General features: G+C 43.9%; 2 protein-coding genes across 2 annotated transcripts in view; both read left to right on the top strand.

Moving 5' to 3' along the window:
* The window catches only part of LOC108064906 (uncharacterized), an 86,592-nt gene that overhangs the window by 43,114 nt on the left and 25,704 nt on the right, over nt 1-17,774 (top strand). The window lies entirely within an intron of this gene.
* On the top strand, nt 7,002-15,959 carry Obp85a (Odorant-binding protein 85a). The gene is made up of 3 exons (XM_070217900.1): nt 7,002-7,137; nt 15,276-15,430; nt 15,489-15,959. The coding sequence occupies exons 1-3, from the start codon at nt 7,002-7,004 to the stop codon at nt 15,867-15,869; spliced, it is 672 nt and encodes a 223-aa protein (XP_070074001.1). The 3' UTR covers nt 15,870-15,959.

Raw genomic sequence — 17,774 nt, forward strand, 5'->3', positions numbered from 1 at the left:
ATCAGCCACATCAAAAAGTCGTTTGAGAAAAGTTATTTACTTTTTTTTTTTGGCCCCACAAAGAGGGCGCTTGATTATGCAATTATAGGGGTGTTTACAGGGCAGGAAACGCGGGCCAGAGAATCGGTGTAAAAAATAAACTTGTTTGTCAGGAACAGCAGCACCGGAAGTGGCAGGGCTCGCATTCAGTTAATTTGATTATGCGGCCAAACAAAAGTAATCATAATAATCCGAAAATAATAATGGAAACGGAAGGCAACAAACAAACAGTGGTAGCGGCGGCAAAAACTCCATTAACTCATAACTATTAACAACTACAGCAACCGACAACTCGTAAACAACGGCGAAACTTATAATGGACACATGTACATGCGGGGCAGGACACACACACACAAACACACAGATGAAGCTACAAAACCGCATTACACATACTGATACACGGGCACACGCACACTGGCGCAAGCTTACAACCACAGGCTCATTATCCTTTTTAATAAAGCTTATCAATGCCAGGACATGCGAGCTGCCACCAGCAGCAGCGGCGGCAGCAGGAACATCATTGGGGCAGCAGGACGATGAGGATGAGGATGAGTGTGAGGACGACGACCAGTTGGCCAGCCAATTATCCCGGTTCACACTCACACACATTCACTATCCTGGCCAAGGGATCCTGTGACAAGACTCCTCCGGTGACAAGAACAACTGGCAGCAACAACATTAACAATGCCAACGACAACAACGAACAACCGACAAACAACAACGAACAACGATGAGAACGACAAACAGTAAATTCAAAGATAATTTATTATAGCGACACCTGTAATTACCATGAGCCATAAAATAATACCCACATGCATCTTCCACAGAAATGGGGATGTGTGTGTGTAAGAGTCCCACCAGAGATTAATTGTGGACTCCACTGGCAGAGGTATTGGGGCAGGCCAACGCCCGTGCCTCCCTTTTTTTCGTGTGCGCCTGCCATCTTAATCAGGACACACACGGAAAACTAAATATAAAATTGCCACATTTAATTGTGTTGCGGCAACAATGAAGTTGCCCTTACTTCCTCTTTCATTCGACTTTTCACAAGTTGTGTCAATTGCTGACTTTTCCTTATCATTACTCTTTAAAAAAAAGTAAAAAAGTGTAACTTGTCGGTGTGGGAAAGGAACTACCATTTACAAAAAAATATAATAGCAAACCAGCTAAAAAATCTAGGCTCTAAAACTTTTTTCATTATTTATTTTTATTTTTACTGCACTTATTAAAATGTTCTTTTCATAATTTATTGTTATCTGCATATTCAGCTTCTGGTACAAATTTTTATTTTAATCATTTTTTATCTAACTTAAATATATAAAATATATTACATTGCAAGTTTTCGTTCCGTTAATTATAAAATATATTAATATATTACATTGCAAGTTTACGTTCCGTTAATTCTAATTCAATACTATCTAAAAATATTCGAGTGCTCAAATATTATTTACCTTATTTTCCGAAACAATTCTATTATTTTGACTAGTTCAAGTCACAAATATATTGCTCCACTTTTATTAATATTAAATATCAGGCTTTTGCTTGGACTGGCAGAAGTTCCAGCGAATGTTGTAGGGTATTCCCTGTTCTGCTCACCTAAGCCTGCGAAATCCCCTTTAGTTTTTTATTGTTTCTGCCCCGAGCTGGCAACACTTTAATCTTGTTCAGCACACCGCAGCACACGCACACGTACATATTTTATATTTATGCCCGTGTTTGTCTGACTGTCTCTCTAACTGACTGACTGGCAACCGAGTGTACAGCTACAGCCCCCCTCCCCTTTGTGGCACCCCTCTTGCCGTCCGTGGTTGCCGTGAATTCCGTGACTCCCGTGACTTGTAGGTATTTTGTGGTCGTCGGTGCGGCATGAAACTAACAACAAACAGCAGTTCTGGTGGCACACAAATGCACACAGGGCGAATACTTTCTTTCGCACAATACGCTTATCCTTTCGCATCCGGCACCGCCCCCCGATCCCCGATCCCCCGATCCTGTGGAAAACCCAAAGCACCCTCCTCCACCACCCGCACCATCGTTGATTGATGTGCTTTTGGCCCGGCTTTAGCCTTACTATGGCGCGGTTTCTCATTTTATTGCTTGTCGCTTTTTGTTTCGTTTTGGCCTTTGTCTACGGTTTAGTTGTCCTGCGTCCTGCGTCCCTCGTCCTTCGTCCTGCCCTCGCATTTCGTGAGCCGTTGCGCAGTGCAAGTTGCCGTAATCACATACGTCAGAAATTATGTTCCTTCGCCATTTGAAATGACAACAATTTCCTCCTGCAGTCGTGTCACGTCACTTCGTCCTTTGGGTGTGAGAAATCTTTTCAGCTGAAAAGCGTTGCAGGTGTATCCATCCATCCATCCATCCGACTGAGTGGTAGAACTGGAACCACTATCAACCGACTGTCTGCCCGGATATCTTTTTAATTACACTAAAACGTGCCGAGTCCCGAATGGAGGTCACTTGGGCTAACGAGCGCCAGTCGCACTCCCTGAAAATATCCTTCTTTCCTTCCTCCGTGAACAGGGACACCCATCCGTCACACGTGCAAAACGGGTGGTGGTGCTGTCGGTGGTCCCCACCAACAGAAAAAAATAAAACCAGGAGTAGGACACACTAATCCGATTAGTTTCGGCTGACATTTTGTGCCGCCAGAGTGCAGCCGGTCCCCAGTTGCCGCCCAAAAGGATCCTCCGGCTCATTCATTCATTTCATTCAAATGTGACAAGCCGACAAAATCCAGAATCCAAAAAAAAAAATTAAAGAAAAAGAAAAAGTCCCAGGCCAGACAACAAAAGTGGAATAATTAAAAACAACGAAAAAGCGTGAAAGCGGAGAAATAAATTTATCCCGGCAAACATGGCTCCAAAAATGGGTCGACATGGAAACTAGATTTGCCCAGCCACACAGGCCAGACATTTTGATGGCATTCTGGCATTTCGGTATTGTTGGTGCATCCCATACGATATTGTGGAAGTGCAGAATGCACCCGACCATATAGCCGCCTTATAAACGTGCTCTATTCATTGCCCCGCTTTATGGCCCGGCACTTAAGCGACAACCTTTCGTTCATCTCGTCCAGGAGCGGATATTTTTATCACATAATATTTTATTTTAACGGCAATAAAGCGTAATTTAATGAGCCTATAAAACGAAAATACATTAGGGGGCGGCGTCAGCATCCTGGCTACTGGTTTCTCGTAGGAAAAGGACTACCTGCGTCGCTTCCCCCATCATCGTCTTTTGGTAGGCCATCTGTCAGCGTGGCTCATTTTTATGCCAAATTAAATGTCTTCTAGACCAACCGAGATTTTCCTTTGCTTAGAACAAGGGAAAAGAATATTGCAGAGGCAGAAAAAGTTTAAAATATATCTACTAAAATATTATATTTAGTTTTTATTTTTTGGTTTGAAATAGATATTAAATTTTAACACTGTTCCCTTATTTTATGTGAAACTCTGATATATAAACGAATAAGTAGAACAACCAAATTTGTTTTCTGTGTGGGAGGACATTTATTTAGCGACGACTGCCTGCCATTTCTTATACAATTTTCGCTGTCTAGCATATTACACATACGCCCCATATTTCTCGTGCTTACCAAGTCTCTTGGCCCGGTCTCGAGGTTCCTTTGGCTCGGCTCGTGCCAGCCACTTGCCCAAGAAGCAGCCCATTTCCCCGCCCTCCCCCGTTTTGCATGTCTGGAAACAGTTCAGTGCCTGATATTCCGACTGCGACTATTTATTCGCTGTCTTCGTTACATGGCATGACATTGACTTTTATTTAAATGATTTCTCTCCACTGCAGGCCCCCTTTGGACGGGGATTGGACTGGGATTGGATTGGTTTGAGGGTTGGGAGCAGAGTTCGAAGAATGCCGGGGCAGATCCTTGAACGGCAATAGACTGCTGGGCTCTTGCTTTCAGCTGTTTGCTGTTTGTTTTCGCCTGGCAGCCATTGTGCTTGTTGACTGAATGCAACTTGTAATAAATATTGCAGGCGTTCCACTTCCACTTCCTCGGCTCGCTGCTTCCTTTCGCTATAAATATTTGTTAGCCGTTTACTTTGCCATTGCTGATTTGTGATATCTGGTGGAAAATGTTCCAGCTTTTGCTATAGTTCTATACGACCCATCTGCAGCTGCATCGGGTAATGCATTAGGCATGGTACAGCATTCAAAGGCAAATTGATATCATAAATATGGACATGTCCTAGTCCTGCAACGAACCAGCTCTTAAGTATGCAACACATTTGCAATGAATTCATATTAATTACCCCGATAAGAGCAGGGAGGGAAGGCGGAGAAGGCCGCCCCCTAAAAGCCATTTCAATATGAAAACGACATAAATTTGGCCGAAATGCAAAATCGATTGCATTTCGCAACATTTGGCCAAGGGATGGGCATTTGCAATGAGCATTATGCTCTATGTGCTGTGTGTGTGGGTTGTGTATGTTTGTGTAATCAGAGCAGAGCACAATACTACTAAATAAATTTTTAATTAACCCAAATTTTGAAACTAATAAAATGGCACAATGTACAATCGAACGGACAGTAGTGACATGCAATGAGGCCTTAATAATTTACCCAAAAACACAAAACACACACACAAACACAAAAAAAGGGGAAGGGTCCTGCGTAGCCTCATTGTTTGTTCAGCGGGCGCAAAATTGATTTGATGCCGTCGGGCAAACAAGGAACAGAACATTGTTATTATGCAATTACAAGGCGGCCCAGAGTTAATGCACTGGATGATTATTAAAATATTTTCGAGCCACAGTCCCTCGGCAAACACAGACAGCCCAGTCGGTCGGTCGGTCGTTTGGTCCGCTCGTGTGTACATTTCACATAACAAATCATGTACAAACAATGTCACAGCAACACCTACAAACCGTACCCTCCCCCTCCTCTCCGCTCGCCCCATCGCCAAACAAATATTTGCACACACAGGGGCTTTCGAAGGGTGGAAAATGGCCGGAAACCGCTGCTAAACGCCAGCGGATGTGGGGGACGCAACAAGCGGGCGGCTGTGGCGGCGGCAGCTGGCCAAAAACTTTGCCAATTAAACCAGAACCACTTAACCCAAAGTGATAACCCGAATGCCCCAAGCAAATCATGACAGCGCCAGGAAGTAGCAGCAGCAGCACCGCGTTTCCATTGGCAGCGGGGCAATTCTCCCAACAATTAACTGGCTGGCTGAATGGCTGACTGGATGGCAGGACCTTATTCTATTAACCATGGTGCAAAACCTTCAACTGACAGCCTGGGCCGCAGTTTACGCTCGGTTAGCCCCGGGCAGCTCATAAACAATTTAAAATGTCATACATGGCGTATGCGCAACGCCATCGCTTACGCGTGCCAATTAAATAGTAGGTTAGGAATTATTTAAGCCCCAGCAGAAGGAGAAGCAAGAAGGCAACCTCAAGAAGGCGAGTCGTAAACAAGGCCAACACACACACACTTGCTTAAGTTTACGAGCTCGGGCGAAATACGTAAAGTTGTTTTTACGGCACCCACGACTACGTTGCGACGCATGAATGACATACAAGCTTTGCTCTGTGTTATGTTTCTCTGTGTGCTGTCTGTGTGCTGGTGTGTGTGCTTGTGGTATCAGTGGCCAAGTAATTAAGCAAAGTACAATTTCGTACCATTAAGTAATTTCACTCCATTCATTGACTCACCGACCGACTGGCCAACTGGCCAACTGGCACTTTGGCTCAATCCCCACACCCCCATCTCCTCCGTTGTTGTTGTTAATTTATCGCCGGAGCAAATGGACTTTCCTGGCCAGGCCAACAGCGAGTGCATAATGCCCCCGCCGTCCACGCTGCGTATGTGTAATGTGCTGGCTCATTTACGTGTTCGTTTCGCTTGCTATTAAAAGGGATTTCTGGCCAAGAGCAAAGGCAAAGCGGAGCTTATGCTCCAACGCGGCTTCTATTTAACATGTGGTCCACTTCCACCCCACTTCCACCTGTCCCTCTTTCCCCCTTTCAGCAAATGTCAGCCGTAAAGTGTGCTACAGCAGGTCAGATGTTATCCTTTTTGTTTTGGCCGCTTTGGGTGGAGGAGTTGTGTTTATGGTCGGTTAAGTCAGTAAGTAAATTTTAATGCTCTTTTCGGTTAGTTTATCTTTGCCTTATTAATGTCTTTCGGGGGGAAAGTGGAAAAGATTACGGAACTACGGAAAAGCAAAAGAAAGAGGAGCAGGACGAATCCTTCGATATGCATTTCGATGGAGATTCCGGCAGACAAACAAACTTCTCGTCCTTGGACAAACTAGAAATACAAGAAATAACAATAAAGGCATGGCGAGAGCCAAAAAGGAAAGCCCACGTCCTGTCTATTTGCCGGGGCTCCATGTTGTTTGTCCCCACTCAGCAGGTTCCGATTCCGATTCCTATGCCAGACAATTGGCCAAATGCCATAGCAACAACAAAGAGATAGGGGCCAAGAAAAACACACACACAAAAATGGAAACCAGTGCCGCAACCGCCAGTTGGCAACTGGCAACTGAAAGAGTGGCAACCACATGCACACAATGCAAATGTGGCCGAGAGGAGGACAGATAGTGAATGAAGTCGGCAGTCGGCAGCCGGATTAGCCAAGTGTCCTGCATGTAAATCGAAAAGAAGTTCATGTTGATCGGTATTTGATTCGACCTACAAATTGCCGACAAGCGCTGCACTAAGACTCCTGGTAAGATTCGGATTCCTTCGGATTCCCCAGCTCGACACATGTTTCGGATGGAAAAATTTATGAGCATCGAAAATAACTAAATGCCGACATAAATTAGACTCTCTGGCAGACAGCCGGAAATTTGTGCTTTGCTTGCGCAAATTAATTTAATCGGAAAATGTTAAAAGTCAGCAAAAAATAAACAACCGAAATGGAATTCGAATCAAATTAAATTCCATGTCAAATGCAAGGCTGCAAGCGAAAGATGCCCGATTCAAATGGTAATGGAAATGGGAATGGCCATGGGAATGAACCTGGCCAATGCACCGCACATTGTGGCCAGTACTTCCAACTGGGATCCGTCCAATCAGGGGACAACGACTCCTCGGACTCCGATTCGGATTCTGATTCCGACTCCCCCAGCATGTGTGTGACAAGCTGATGAATAATGTCGCCCCGGCTCTCGAGCTCCTCGCAAAACTTTCTCCTCCGGGCCAATGGAGAGTCCTGCCAAAAGGGTCAGGGCTGAAAACAAGGGCCAAACAAACTTCTATACATTTAAAATGTTTTTCAATAAAAGTTTATCGCACTGCAATTGTTTTTGCCATCTCGCACTGCTCTTATTTTCCTCGCGACTCCACTTCACCTTCAACAAGATGTCGCCGCTTCAGTCTCACTTTTTGTTACACTTGAAAAAAGCAATCGAGAGTGGGCCACCTTTAAAGGGCTTTGTTTTTGTATTTCAATATTTCAGGTGATTTAGGTACTTTCTCTACAAATTCTGATGATTCGTCGATAGTTTTGAACATATAGATTAACCCAAAAAAAAATTTATATAAAACGATGATCGGTTTGATGGTATGTAGTACAAAATTCGACTTGATATGTGGGCACCTCAATTTGACATGCTCGAAATGTAAAAAAGCAGGCCAGTTCGAATTTAGAACGTGTCTTTCTCCCTCCCACTCACGAAATTTAGGTCGCCACATTGCTTCTTCCTCTTTTTTTCGAAGTCAAAAATTTACCATGCGCATATCGATTTGACAGCGACGTGTTTTTTTTTTGTGTACCAAATGTTGTGATATTTTTCCCCGTGCAGTGCTCAGCTGTCAGTTCAATTGTTTTGCACTTGAAGGGCAATTTGTCTTAGCAGCGGAGAGAAAAGCCAGGCGACTGCTTACAATGCATTTCCGGCACGGAGCCCGTCTGAGTGCCACACACGAGTGCATAATCCTTTTAAATACAACTTGACTGCAGCTACAACGACGACGACGAGTCCTTGCCAAGAACTAGAATACGACAGGCACTCTGAAGGACTTATGTGCTCGAGAACTTGTTGGCTTAGTTTCCTGTGACTGGGCCTCTGCCCTATGTGCGCGATGGAATCTGCGAAATCAGGACAATCAATTGAAATTAACATTTAATTAGGCGGAGAAATGCCAGCCCGTAATCGCGGCCAGTCCGCCTTCCAAAGCCATTCAAAAGCCATTTTACGCCCAGGGACATTAACAATTTTATGACAGAGAGCGCAGCAGAGCGGAACCGGTCAGGACATAAAACGAGACAAACAATGCGAGCCAAATGTCCACCCAATAAAAGGCAGTTGGCTGTGAAAAGCGGGCATTTAAAACTTGATAAGTAATTAAAACTGGGCGTGGACTTGGACTAGTCCCTTCCAGTTCCCCACAGATAGGGGATATCTCTGGGCAGCAGGGGCCATAAAAAATATGAGTGAGGTGCGTTCGCTCCGGCGTCGAACAGCCACAAAGTTGTAAAGTATGAAGCTGCCACCGGGGGGCAGACCGTAAAGTACGGAGCTGCACAGGGACATTGGATCCTGGTGCGAGCGACTTGTCAGACATGGCTAAATAAAACATGAAAACTATGTGACAAAATGACACAAACGCACTCGCACTTGGTGGGGGGAAAATAGGGATAAGGATGTATGGTGGGAAAGGCTTACGCTAAGAATGTCAAGAAAATAAAAATAATAAAAGTAATGGTAACAACAAACTGTGACATACAAATGAAAAAAAAAAAAAAGTAGTCAGCCGGGGAGAGCGACAGAGGGATGGATTTAGGAAAGCCAACGAAAGGAGCTGCTCGCGAACGAATTTCCCATAAAAACTGGAAAAAATGAAAGGGGGGGCAGACCCCTTTGCAAGGCAAACTATTAACAGAGGACCAAAGTGAGAAGGAAGAAAAGGGGGTAGGGGGAAAATCGGGGAGTTAAACTAGGTGAAAGCCGCACAAAACGACATCGTTGACAAAGGCAACTGGGGAATGGAAACTGAGGACCGGGAAACCGGGGGAAAGTCGAGGAAAAGGTAACGCTAAAAATGCCAAAAAGTGAGGACATGAACGAGTGTATCCATGTGAACACCCACCAACACACACATGCCAGGGATGCCTTTTATGTGCATAGAAGCCATTTGTAGTTTATTGTTAACAGTGTGTGTGTGTGTGCGAGTGTGTACCGTTATCACTTTGGGCCCTGTCTATGAACAGCAGCCGTCGAGTTGGCCATAAAATATTATTTTATGATCTGCGGTCGTTGCCCCTTCAAGGAGATTTTCGTTTCCGAATTTGTAGCAATAAGTTGTGGAGCAACCAAAAAAAGAAATGGGCTAACAAATCTGACGCACATATCCCACGCAACCCAATCCCATCTCGTCTACTCGAAATAAAGATCCCGGCTTAAGTCAACTGAGCTTACACGTAAATTTCCCATTCGTAGCTGAAGCTCAAGTTTATTTCTAAATGCTCCTTCGCTACGTGAGCGCATTTCGGGAACCGAGTGTTAACAGCGGGTGCATTCGTAATACTTTTCCCCCTCCCCTTCACTCGTTGTTTGCCATTTTCATTTGTTGCTCTCTTGTTTTTCACCGGCAAATATTTGCCTGGACTGCGCTTAGTCGGTGCACTCGTGCCGCTGCATCTCACTCTGCAATTCACTATTCGCCTGAAGTGTCATCTCGGGGTTAAAGCAGTTTCCTGACCCTTTTTCCCATCACAACTGCTGCTATTAAGTGGCGAAAACGGTGCGTATGCGTAATATTTAATTGCCTTGTTACACTCATTGTCTGCCTGCCTTGGTTTTACACAACCCAACCACTCGGCAGTTCCGTCCATAATGCCAATCAAAAGTCAATGCTATAAGCATTCAATTGTTTGCCGCCGCACACACACACACACATACACACACAGGCAGGCAGAGCGCTCGCACGCCCATGTTCAAGGACCCACGGGCACATAATTCATGTGTATGAATTTTTACCACGCTTCCTCGTACAATTCATATACCCTAGATGGAGAGACAGCTTTGACAACTTTGGGAGATAGTTTGGTAAAATTGTTGCCATAAAAATAAAAGTGGTTTATAAGGAAGATTTTTCAATAAATTTACAGTTTTCTATTTTAAAATAATTTTTATATAGTGGTTATAATTTATGTCTATAAAATTTCTTATGCTTATATTTTAGAAATATGTATTTTCAATAAGTTAACCAACAACCTGCTACCCTTCGAAGTGTATAAAAAGTTCGTTTTCAAATTGTCGCCTTCCCGTTTCGTCCTTTTTCACTTTACTGATTTTTCCAATCATTTTCGCGAATGCGCCACCGAGAACAAAGCCATCCGAGGACATCCCCCCGCCCGATTTCATCCCGTGCCGCCACTTCCGTCGCCGACATCGTGCAAACAAATGCGCATAAAAATCCATTATTTTAGCAAACACAACACGCACACACACCCCTTTCACCCCCTTTACAATGCAGTGGTGTGCAGTAAGAGGGGCCGCTACAAGCAATGTTTTTCTGTGCACAAAATAAATATAAAAGCGTTGAAACGAAAACATTTTGGAACAATATAAAAATTGCAAAAACGAGCGCTCTTGGACTTTTGTGGGAGGATGTAGATGGTATAACTGTGAGGGGAAGGGGGAGGGGTACAAGACCTACAAGAGAGTGGGGTCAAGGGTTGAGGAGGGGGCGGCGTTTATTGGCAACAGTGTTGCTATTTGTGTAAACGACTCGTAAAATTTTATGTTGAAGCTGCTTCATAGTAGTGGCTCTGGCTTTTTTTGCCGCGTTATTCGCAGCCCTTTCTGCCCCTTCATTTTTCGGTGGCCAACACATGTAGGTGGATGGCTGGGGTCAGGGGTCAGCCTACAATTGAGTTGCAGCGGAGGATTGCATACTTTCGGTCTGCATTTCGATGGGCAAAATGGCGCAAATGATTGCAAACACTGATTACAATTATGCGGGAGGAAGCCGAAGGTGTGTGTGTGTGAGCTTATCTACCCGTTCTGCTGCCATTTTCTTTTCAATTTGTTTTGTTGTCAGTTCCAGCAAAACTGACATCTATTTTATGTTGCAGCTGCATTTCAATTTCGACCCTTAAACCCCCGCCCCCCGATCCAAATGGTTGTGGAATGGAATACATGTAAATATTGGATATTGATTGCATTTCGCTTCGCCTGCCAACTTGTCAATGTCAACATGGTGGCCAGGGGGCAAAAGGGGGTAGTCAGGATTCAGGACTCGTCGAGGCCGGGAAATGCGTGATAGATCGCTCAACAATGGCGCCAGCGGAAAAGTGGAAAACTTTTATTGAAATTCATTAGTCGAGCGCTGAAAAAGTTTGCATATTTACTTCCGCCCTGTCATATAATTTCCCGTCTTTTTTGCGAATTTAATGAAGTGCAACTGACATGGCTGCTGGGTGTCTCCATTTGGATGTAATTATGACTGACTGGCGCACTGTCACCGAGAAACTCACGATTTTGGGTGTAGGTTAACATGCATACTACATTCAGTTCGAAGCTCTTTGCCAAGCAGAAGAGCAAAGATTTAATTTGCTGATGAAGTTCGCCTTTCTGCAGTTTGCTACCCGAATTCCCTGCTCTGCAAATACTGCTGGCAAATATGATCCACATTGCCGAACTGGTCGAGCTGGGGGCCCAGCGTTGTTTGCTCTCCGGATTCTGTGTCCCAAATTAGAAACAAATTTGTTTAATTCAATAGAAAAAGTTGATTAAAAGCAATGCAGGTGAATGGCAGAGTTGCCAATTAACCTGCTTGCCAAAAAAAATAAACATCAATATCTAACGTTTTTCCGGTTACCAAATGAAATTACTTTAATTTCAAATTCTGCACCTCCGCCTTGACAAAAACCGAGTGAAATGCAACCGAACAACATCTGCAAAAAGCATCTGTCTAGTGTGTTGTTTTGCCCTTTCCTGTGGCTTACTTATCATCGTGTTGGGCAAACAGGGAAAAGCGGGTAATTTCGTTATTTTTTGGCTGGTTTCTGGTTTTCTGGTTGCGTATGAAAGCACAACTTTTCCGCTGCACATATATTTGTTATATCGAGGGGCGCCCAAATGTCTGCGTGCCAGGAGGAAATGGTTTAATCTTGTTTGCCACGAGTGGAAATATGGCCAGGGCAAGGGTTAAAAATTAATGACGCGTTCCGGGAACCCAACACACAAATGTTGTCAAAGGCATCAAAGTGCCTCTGCCATCTGCCCACACACACACAGTATACATACGTGCAGGAAGCGTTTCCAATTAAGCCAATCGAGCTGCAAAAAGCCATCCACGAACGGAAAAGGACGAGGAAGGGGAAGGGGAAGCGGAAAGGGCGCGTAATTAAAATTTAATTTGCGCCCAAAATTAGACTATGAAATTTCAATAAGGCCCTCTTGGTTGTTCGGCAGTGAAAGAGCAAATATTGTACTGCCAAAAAAAGCAAAATGGTAACAAAGTAAATTAGTTAAATTTTGTAACGAAAATCTCTTTGATTAAACGCAGTCAAGTGGATGAGATGAGGCTGTGGAGTGAGCAGCTCAAAGGAAGGATCTACACGGGTAGAAACAATATTCATGCTCAGCTGCATAATAATAATCCATATTTTTGGATCTTTTACTTAGGCTGAGCTTGAGCATGTTAAGGAAAAATATTATTATATAATAAAGTGCCAGTTTTATTTTTAGGAAATATTTAACAACGTTTATTTGATAAACTAAGAACGGTGCTTTATTTTCTTTATCAAAACCATTTTTCTGGTGAAGTGAAACTAGTTTTCCGCCGTGCATTAAAGGCTTAAATAAATAACCAAGTCTCTGCTAAGCAGCCAAGATACAAGACAAACATGGCGACACATGCCCCCTTGTTCTACACTCTCCTGGCAATCTGCGCGCATAAATTGTCAAAACGAAGTGTTTGGATTAAGCTGGGAGTTTTGCTTGTGGCGAGCAGGAGACCATGAGACCATGACACCATAAGACCATGACCTCTCTTGGCTAGGAGTGCACCAACCACCCACCACCCTCAACCCACCCACCTGCTGGCCAATTTATTTATACGCATTTAAAACTGATTTATGTGCGGGGCGAGGGCGACAGCTTCCCCGCCTCCTTTTGGCCAGCAACCACGTGAGTTGCGTCTTTAATTTAGCTGCCAACGAAATCCCACCACTTCCCCCTTTCTGGCTTGGCTTGGCCAACCACGACGTTCGCCACAAATGCATTTTCAATGGAATTTCTCACTTGCTAACCGTGTGTTCAGCTCTCGGAGCTCTACTTTCTCGTGAGCTGCCAACGATTTATGTGCCATGTTCTGGCGTTCTAGCACCCGCCCTCTGAATCCTGAGTCCTGAATAACCTTCATCCTGTAGTCTTCAACTAGCTTCCTTTGCTTAAAGTCGGACTTACCTTAAATCTGTTTTGGCACAATAAAAATACCCGCACTCCGCTAGGCCCTTTTTTGCACGGCTGCCAGGCAACCGGGCCAAAAGAAGCTTTACATGGCGCACACTCTGGGAAAATCTGTTATCGCATTAACAATTTCCTACTAATTTCGACACACAGGCTTGGGTCGCTTGGAGGTAAGGGGAAAACCCTGTAGATATAATTAAATTGCGTGCAAAACTAACCAGCACTTGGGGTGGAAAATATGTGAGAGGGGCACAAGAAAGACTCGATACTCTTTTTGAGAAAAATAAAATAAATATAATTTTGTTCCGAAATAACTAATTAATGTTTATTAATATTATTAATACTAAATATTTTTTTAATTTGTTATACTATTTATAAAAATAAACTTACATACTTTATGTACCGAATCGAAAGAGTATATATATTTTCATTAGGACACAGGACCTCGACAAGCAACAAAAATCAGAAACAGCAGCCTTAATATTTCCCACTTGTATTCATGTAATTATGCTAGAAAAAGTCCCCAAGCGTTTGCCTGTCAGCGGGCGGCTTAAGTATTTGCCTAGTCATTTATTTGCAAAAATCTTCATTATACATAAACATGTTATTTATACAGCCATCGGCGATTCACAAAGCGAACTAAGCCGCTTTCTGGCACACAGACACTGGGAGAAAAGGGGGAGGCCAGGACACGCAACAATGCAGATTGAGGAGAAGGGAAAGGGGGACCAGGGCCAAGGCCTCGACTTAAGTCCTTGCACATCAACTCAATTGATGACCCTTTGGCAGTTTAACTGCCTCAACATCGCTTAATGTGCACTCCATCAACATAAATCACTCATACGTCACGTTAAACACGCTCAAACTTCAAATGACGTGTATTTAAGCGGAAGGAGGGAGGGCAGGGGAGGGGAAGGGAAGGGAAGGGCACATGGCCATGGCCATAAATTAATTAAGCCTGCCCGCTGCTCTCTCGAAGGTCCAAGTTCGCGGCCCCTCCCCCTTTTGCGCTCCGCCCCCTTAAGCTGCAATTAAACTGTAAAAGCGAAAAGCGAACGGACCGCCAGCAACAGCAAATTACAACCATTTACAATTAATTTGAACAACACGCTGCCATGCAAATGGCGTGCCATGGCTCATAACTTCCAATGGCCACCGAAACCCACACGCCGACGCACTCTTTGAGCCATTAAAAAAGGACCAAGGCGAGCGACGTGCAAATACTCAATTAGCATATCAATAAATCAAGAAAAGAGTGTTGCCCTTTTCCCTCCTCTCCCCACCTACTTCGACCTTTGCCTGGGGTAATCAAAATTTAGTTAACAACGCCAAACAATTTATTAACTCACAGCGGGCCAGGCCAAGCCGTTCGACCTTGAGGCTGGCAACGTGACGTATACGTAATCTGATGGCGTGCCAACCCAATTAATCAAGACGTCCTGCGGCCCGGCCGTATTGTATTGCACTTTTGTCGGGCTACACATCGATGTTTCATAATGTCGCGGAGGTGTGGGATTTTTTTATGGCACGTATCAGGTGGTGGCGTCAAAAACAATGATTAATATCAATAATTAATTTCATTCTGGTCAATTAAGCATATTATAATTGTATAATCGGTTGTCTCATTTCGGAAAAAATAATAGATTTATGGATCAGTCAGTTTTGAAATGTCACCTGGGTCGTTGGCTGTTTTGGCTTTAGTAAGTTGTAAAGCTGTTATAAGGAGTTTCTTAAGGATTAATTGTATCTCTCAGCTGCTGATCAGTTACTTTTCCCCGATGAACTGTGAAATCGATTGCAAGTTGGAAAGAAAAAGAGCCGCAGTATGTGAGTACAAAACTCTGAGATATACAATATCACATATCCTGTCAGGATTTATCAATCAGATGCTGCCAACTAACACGTCCCGGATTGGACAAAGGCAATGCAGAGTGCAGAAAGAGCCTCAATTTGCCAACCAACCGAAAATTTAACTTTGCCGAGCTCTACACGATTAACATGGTGAGCTGATAGCTTAAACCAATCTTAAGAAACCTCATTTGATCCCGTAAAAACGCAGTGCATTGAGGAGTGCAACTTCATTGGCTCCGGCTACATTGAAATCGATCCACCCTATCGCCTGGATCTGGCCAACATCCGCATCAACCTGAAGGGCTTTGCACCCCAGCCGCAGGAGAAATCGATTCCCTTCCTGATCGATGCCTATCAGAAATGCCACATTTTCCGATCGTCACACGGCAATCGATTCACCCTCCATCTGCCGGATATTGATTTCATCGAGGAGCCCTGCAACCCCTTCTCCATGCAGATTACCATATGTCTCCGCATCCACGCCATGCAAAAGTGTCCCGGCCAATTCTTTGTGGACAGCGAAGAGTGTCGGTTGGCCAGGGAATACTTCACCCAGTGCGTCGGGGACATCGAGACCAATCTCGCCTAGGCGTCAACCTGCGAGGCGGCGAAGTTCGTATCCCTTGGAAACTTCAATTGGAACCTGCTAAAAAGTGTTGAAAAATAAAAGAAAAAGTCATAAAAGTCATAGATGAAATATGGCAATTTGACTGCCGAGTCCTTGGTGTGGGTGATTATGCTCCTGGCTGCAGAGACGCAACTGCAAATTGAATCACACACACACACAGGACCTCCTCGCATGTCAATGTCCTCTGCTGACTTTGCATAACTTCGTCTGCTGCTGCAAGCAGCCCTCTTCTCCCCGCAAAAGTCCCTCTTCCACTATTTAAACTTGTTAGTTTTTTGACACTTTTTTTAACACATGCACATTACTTGTAACTCACACGAGGGTATGCGCAGCTTGGGAATTAGATGGTTTTGAGATGAATTAAGGCAACAGATTTTAAGAGGATTTAACGTTTTCAGCGAGGCTCTTAAAATTACTATTATTTGTGATTTATATTATTTAACAATTTTATACATTTTTGAATTTTCTTATATTATCCGAATAATTTGTTTACTCTTAATGGACCAATGTTAAACGAGAATTTTTTTCACATTTATGATAAAAAAATTATGTGATCTTTTAAAACAATTAATTAATTATTGTTTGAGAGGCCTTGCTTCAATATTTTCTAATTTTAAAATTTTGGTTTGATACAAAAAATTCAAAATTAGGTATTTTCACTGAGTAACCCTAGGTCGATCATTCCGTTTTAATGCATCTCTCCAGCCAAGTCAGCAGCAAAAGTTGCCGTTATATATAACACGTCTGTCGGTCTGTCTTCGGGTGGTTTCACTGTGTTTTTTGTCGGTGTCGCAGGACATGTTATGCAACTGGAATAAAGGAGCTGAATTTATGTGTTAGCCGGAGGACTGTGCCAGCAACTCCTCTGCCCTTTTTTCGTTTGCTTCGTGCCAATGTGTCTGGCTTTGCAGCGTCAGGTTAAACGGGATTTATGTCCTTCAAGACATGCAGTCTCAGCCTGTTTTCTTAAAACAATTAACGTATTACGGCTCTCTCTTTTGGCATCTCCCTGTTTCATCTTCCTTCTTTTTCCGTGTTTGTTTCTCAGGCAGAAAGGCAGGGAGTGGGTCGTGTTCTCTGTCAGGATTTGCATTTCCAGCCGAGAAGAAGCTGGCAAGGAGGCAATAGAAGGCTCCGGGCCGACAATCAAAGGACTTTGGCTTGGCTTGGCATTTTTCTTTAATTACGCCCTCGAGTCAAATTAAAAGCAAATGATAGTTGTCTCCTTTCTGTCGTATCCCTTTCCCGACTTAGCTCCTCTCTTTGCCTCTGCGGCTCCCCGGGATTTTCCAGTTTACTTAGTCAAATCAAAGCTTTCAAGAAAATTGTTTTCCTTTCTTTCTGCTGGTCAAACTGCTGACCAAGGACCAAGCCGTCGACACACACACAGGCACCCCTATCCACTTACAGTAACTCACACATTCATAGCTCCTTATTACATCTCGACTGCTTTGTTAGCTGCATGTCCTTGAGTGCACTCGAGTCGGAGCCTTCGAGTTTGAGGTTTTTGTGGCAAATAATTTGTGTAATTAAGTGACCACCAACTGCCCCCCACCACCGTACACCCACCCACCCAGTTAATTGCTTATTTGTGTAGCTAATTAGTTGGGTATTGCCAACAAACAGGAGATGGTCATGGAATCTGAAGAAGACGATGATGATGATGATGGTGCTGTCGAGAGTGGCTCAATTCACCTCATACTCCTGGATTTCTCTTCTTTTTTTCTGCACTCCCATCAGACGTTGTCTAGCACTCGTAATTAAAAAAGATCCATAAAAGCGAGGGGCGAACACAAAAGTGAGGCACGTGTGCCCCTCATCCCTGGGAACTCCCTCCCTCCCCCTCCTTCCTTGCATTATTCAGGC

This window comes from Drosophila takahashii, chromosome 3R (assembly GCF_030179915.1).
Source record: "Drosophila takahashii strain IR98-3 E-12201 chromosome 3R, DtakHiC1v2, whole genome shotgun sequence".
NCBI lineage: Eukaryota > Metazoa > Arthropoda > Insecta > Diptera > Drosophilidae > Drosophila > Drosophila takahashii.

What these genes read in the sequence shown, in the direction of transcription:
- Obp85a (XM_070217900.1), top strand. Translation starts at nt 7,002, where the DNA reads ATGGGAATGGCCATGGGAATGAACCTGGCCAATGCACCGCACATTGTG. An exon ending in GATTCCGACTCCCCCAGCAT is followed by an intron (nt 7,138 to 15,275) that starts GTGTGTGACAAG and finishes CAAAACTCTGAG; the next exon opens with ATATACAATATCACATATCC. An exon ending in AGCTCTACACGATTAACATG is followed by an intron (nt 15,431 to 15,488) that starts GTGAGCTGATAG and finishes GTAAAAACGCAG; the next exon opens with TGCATTGAGGAGTGCAACTT.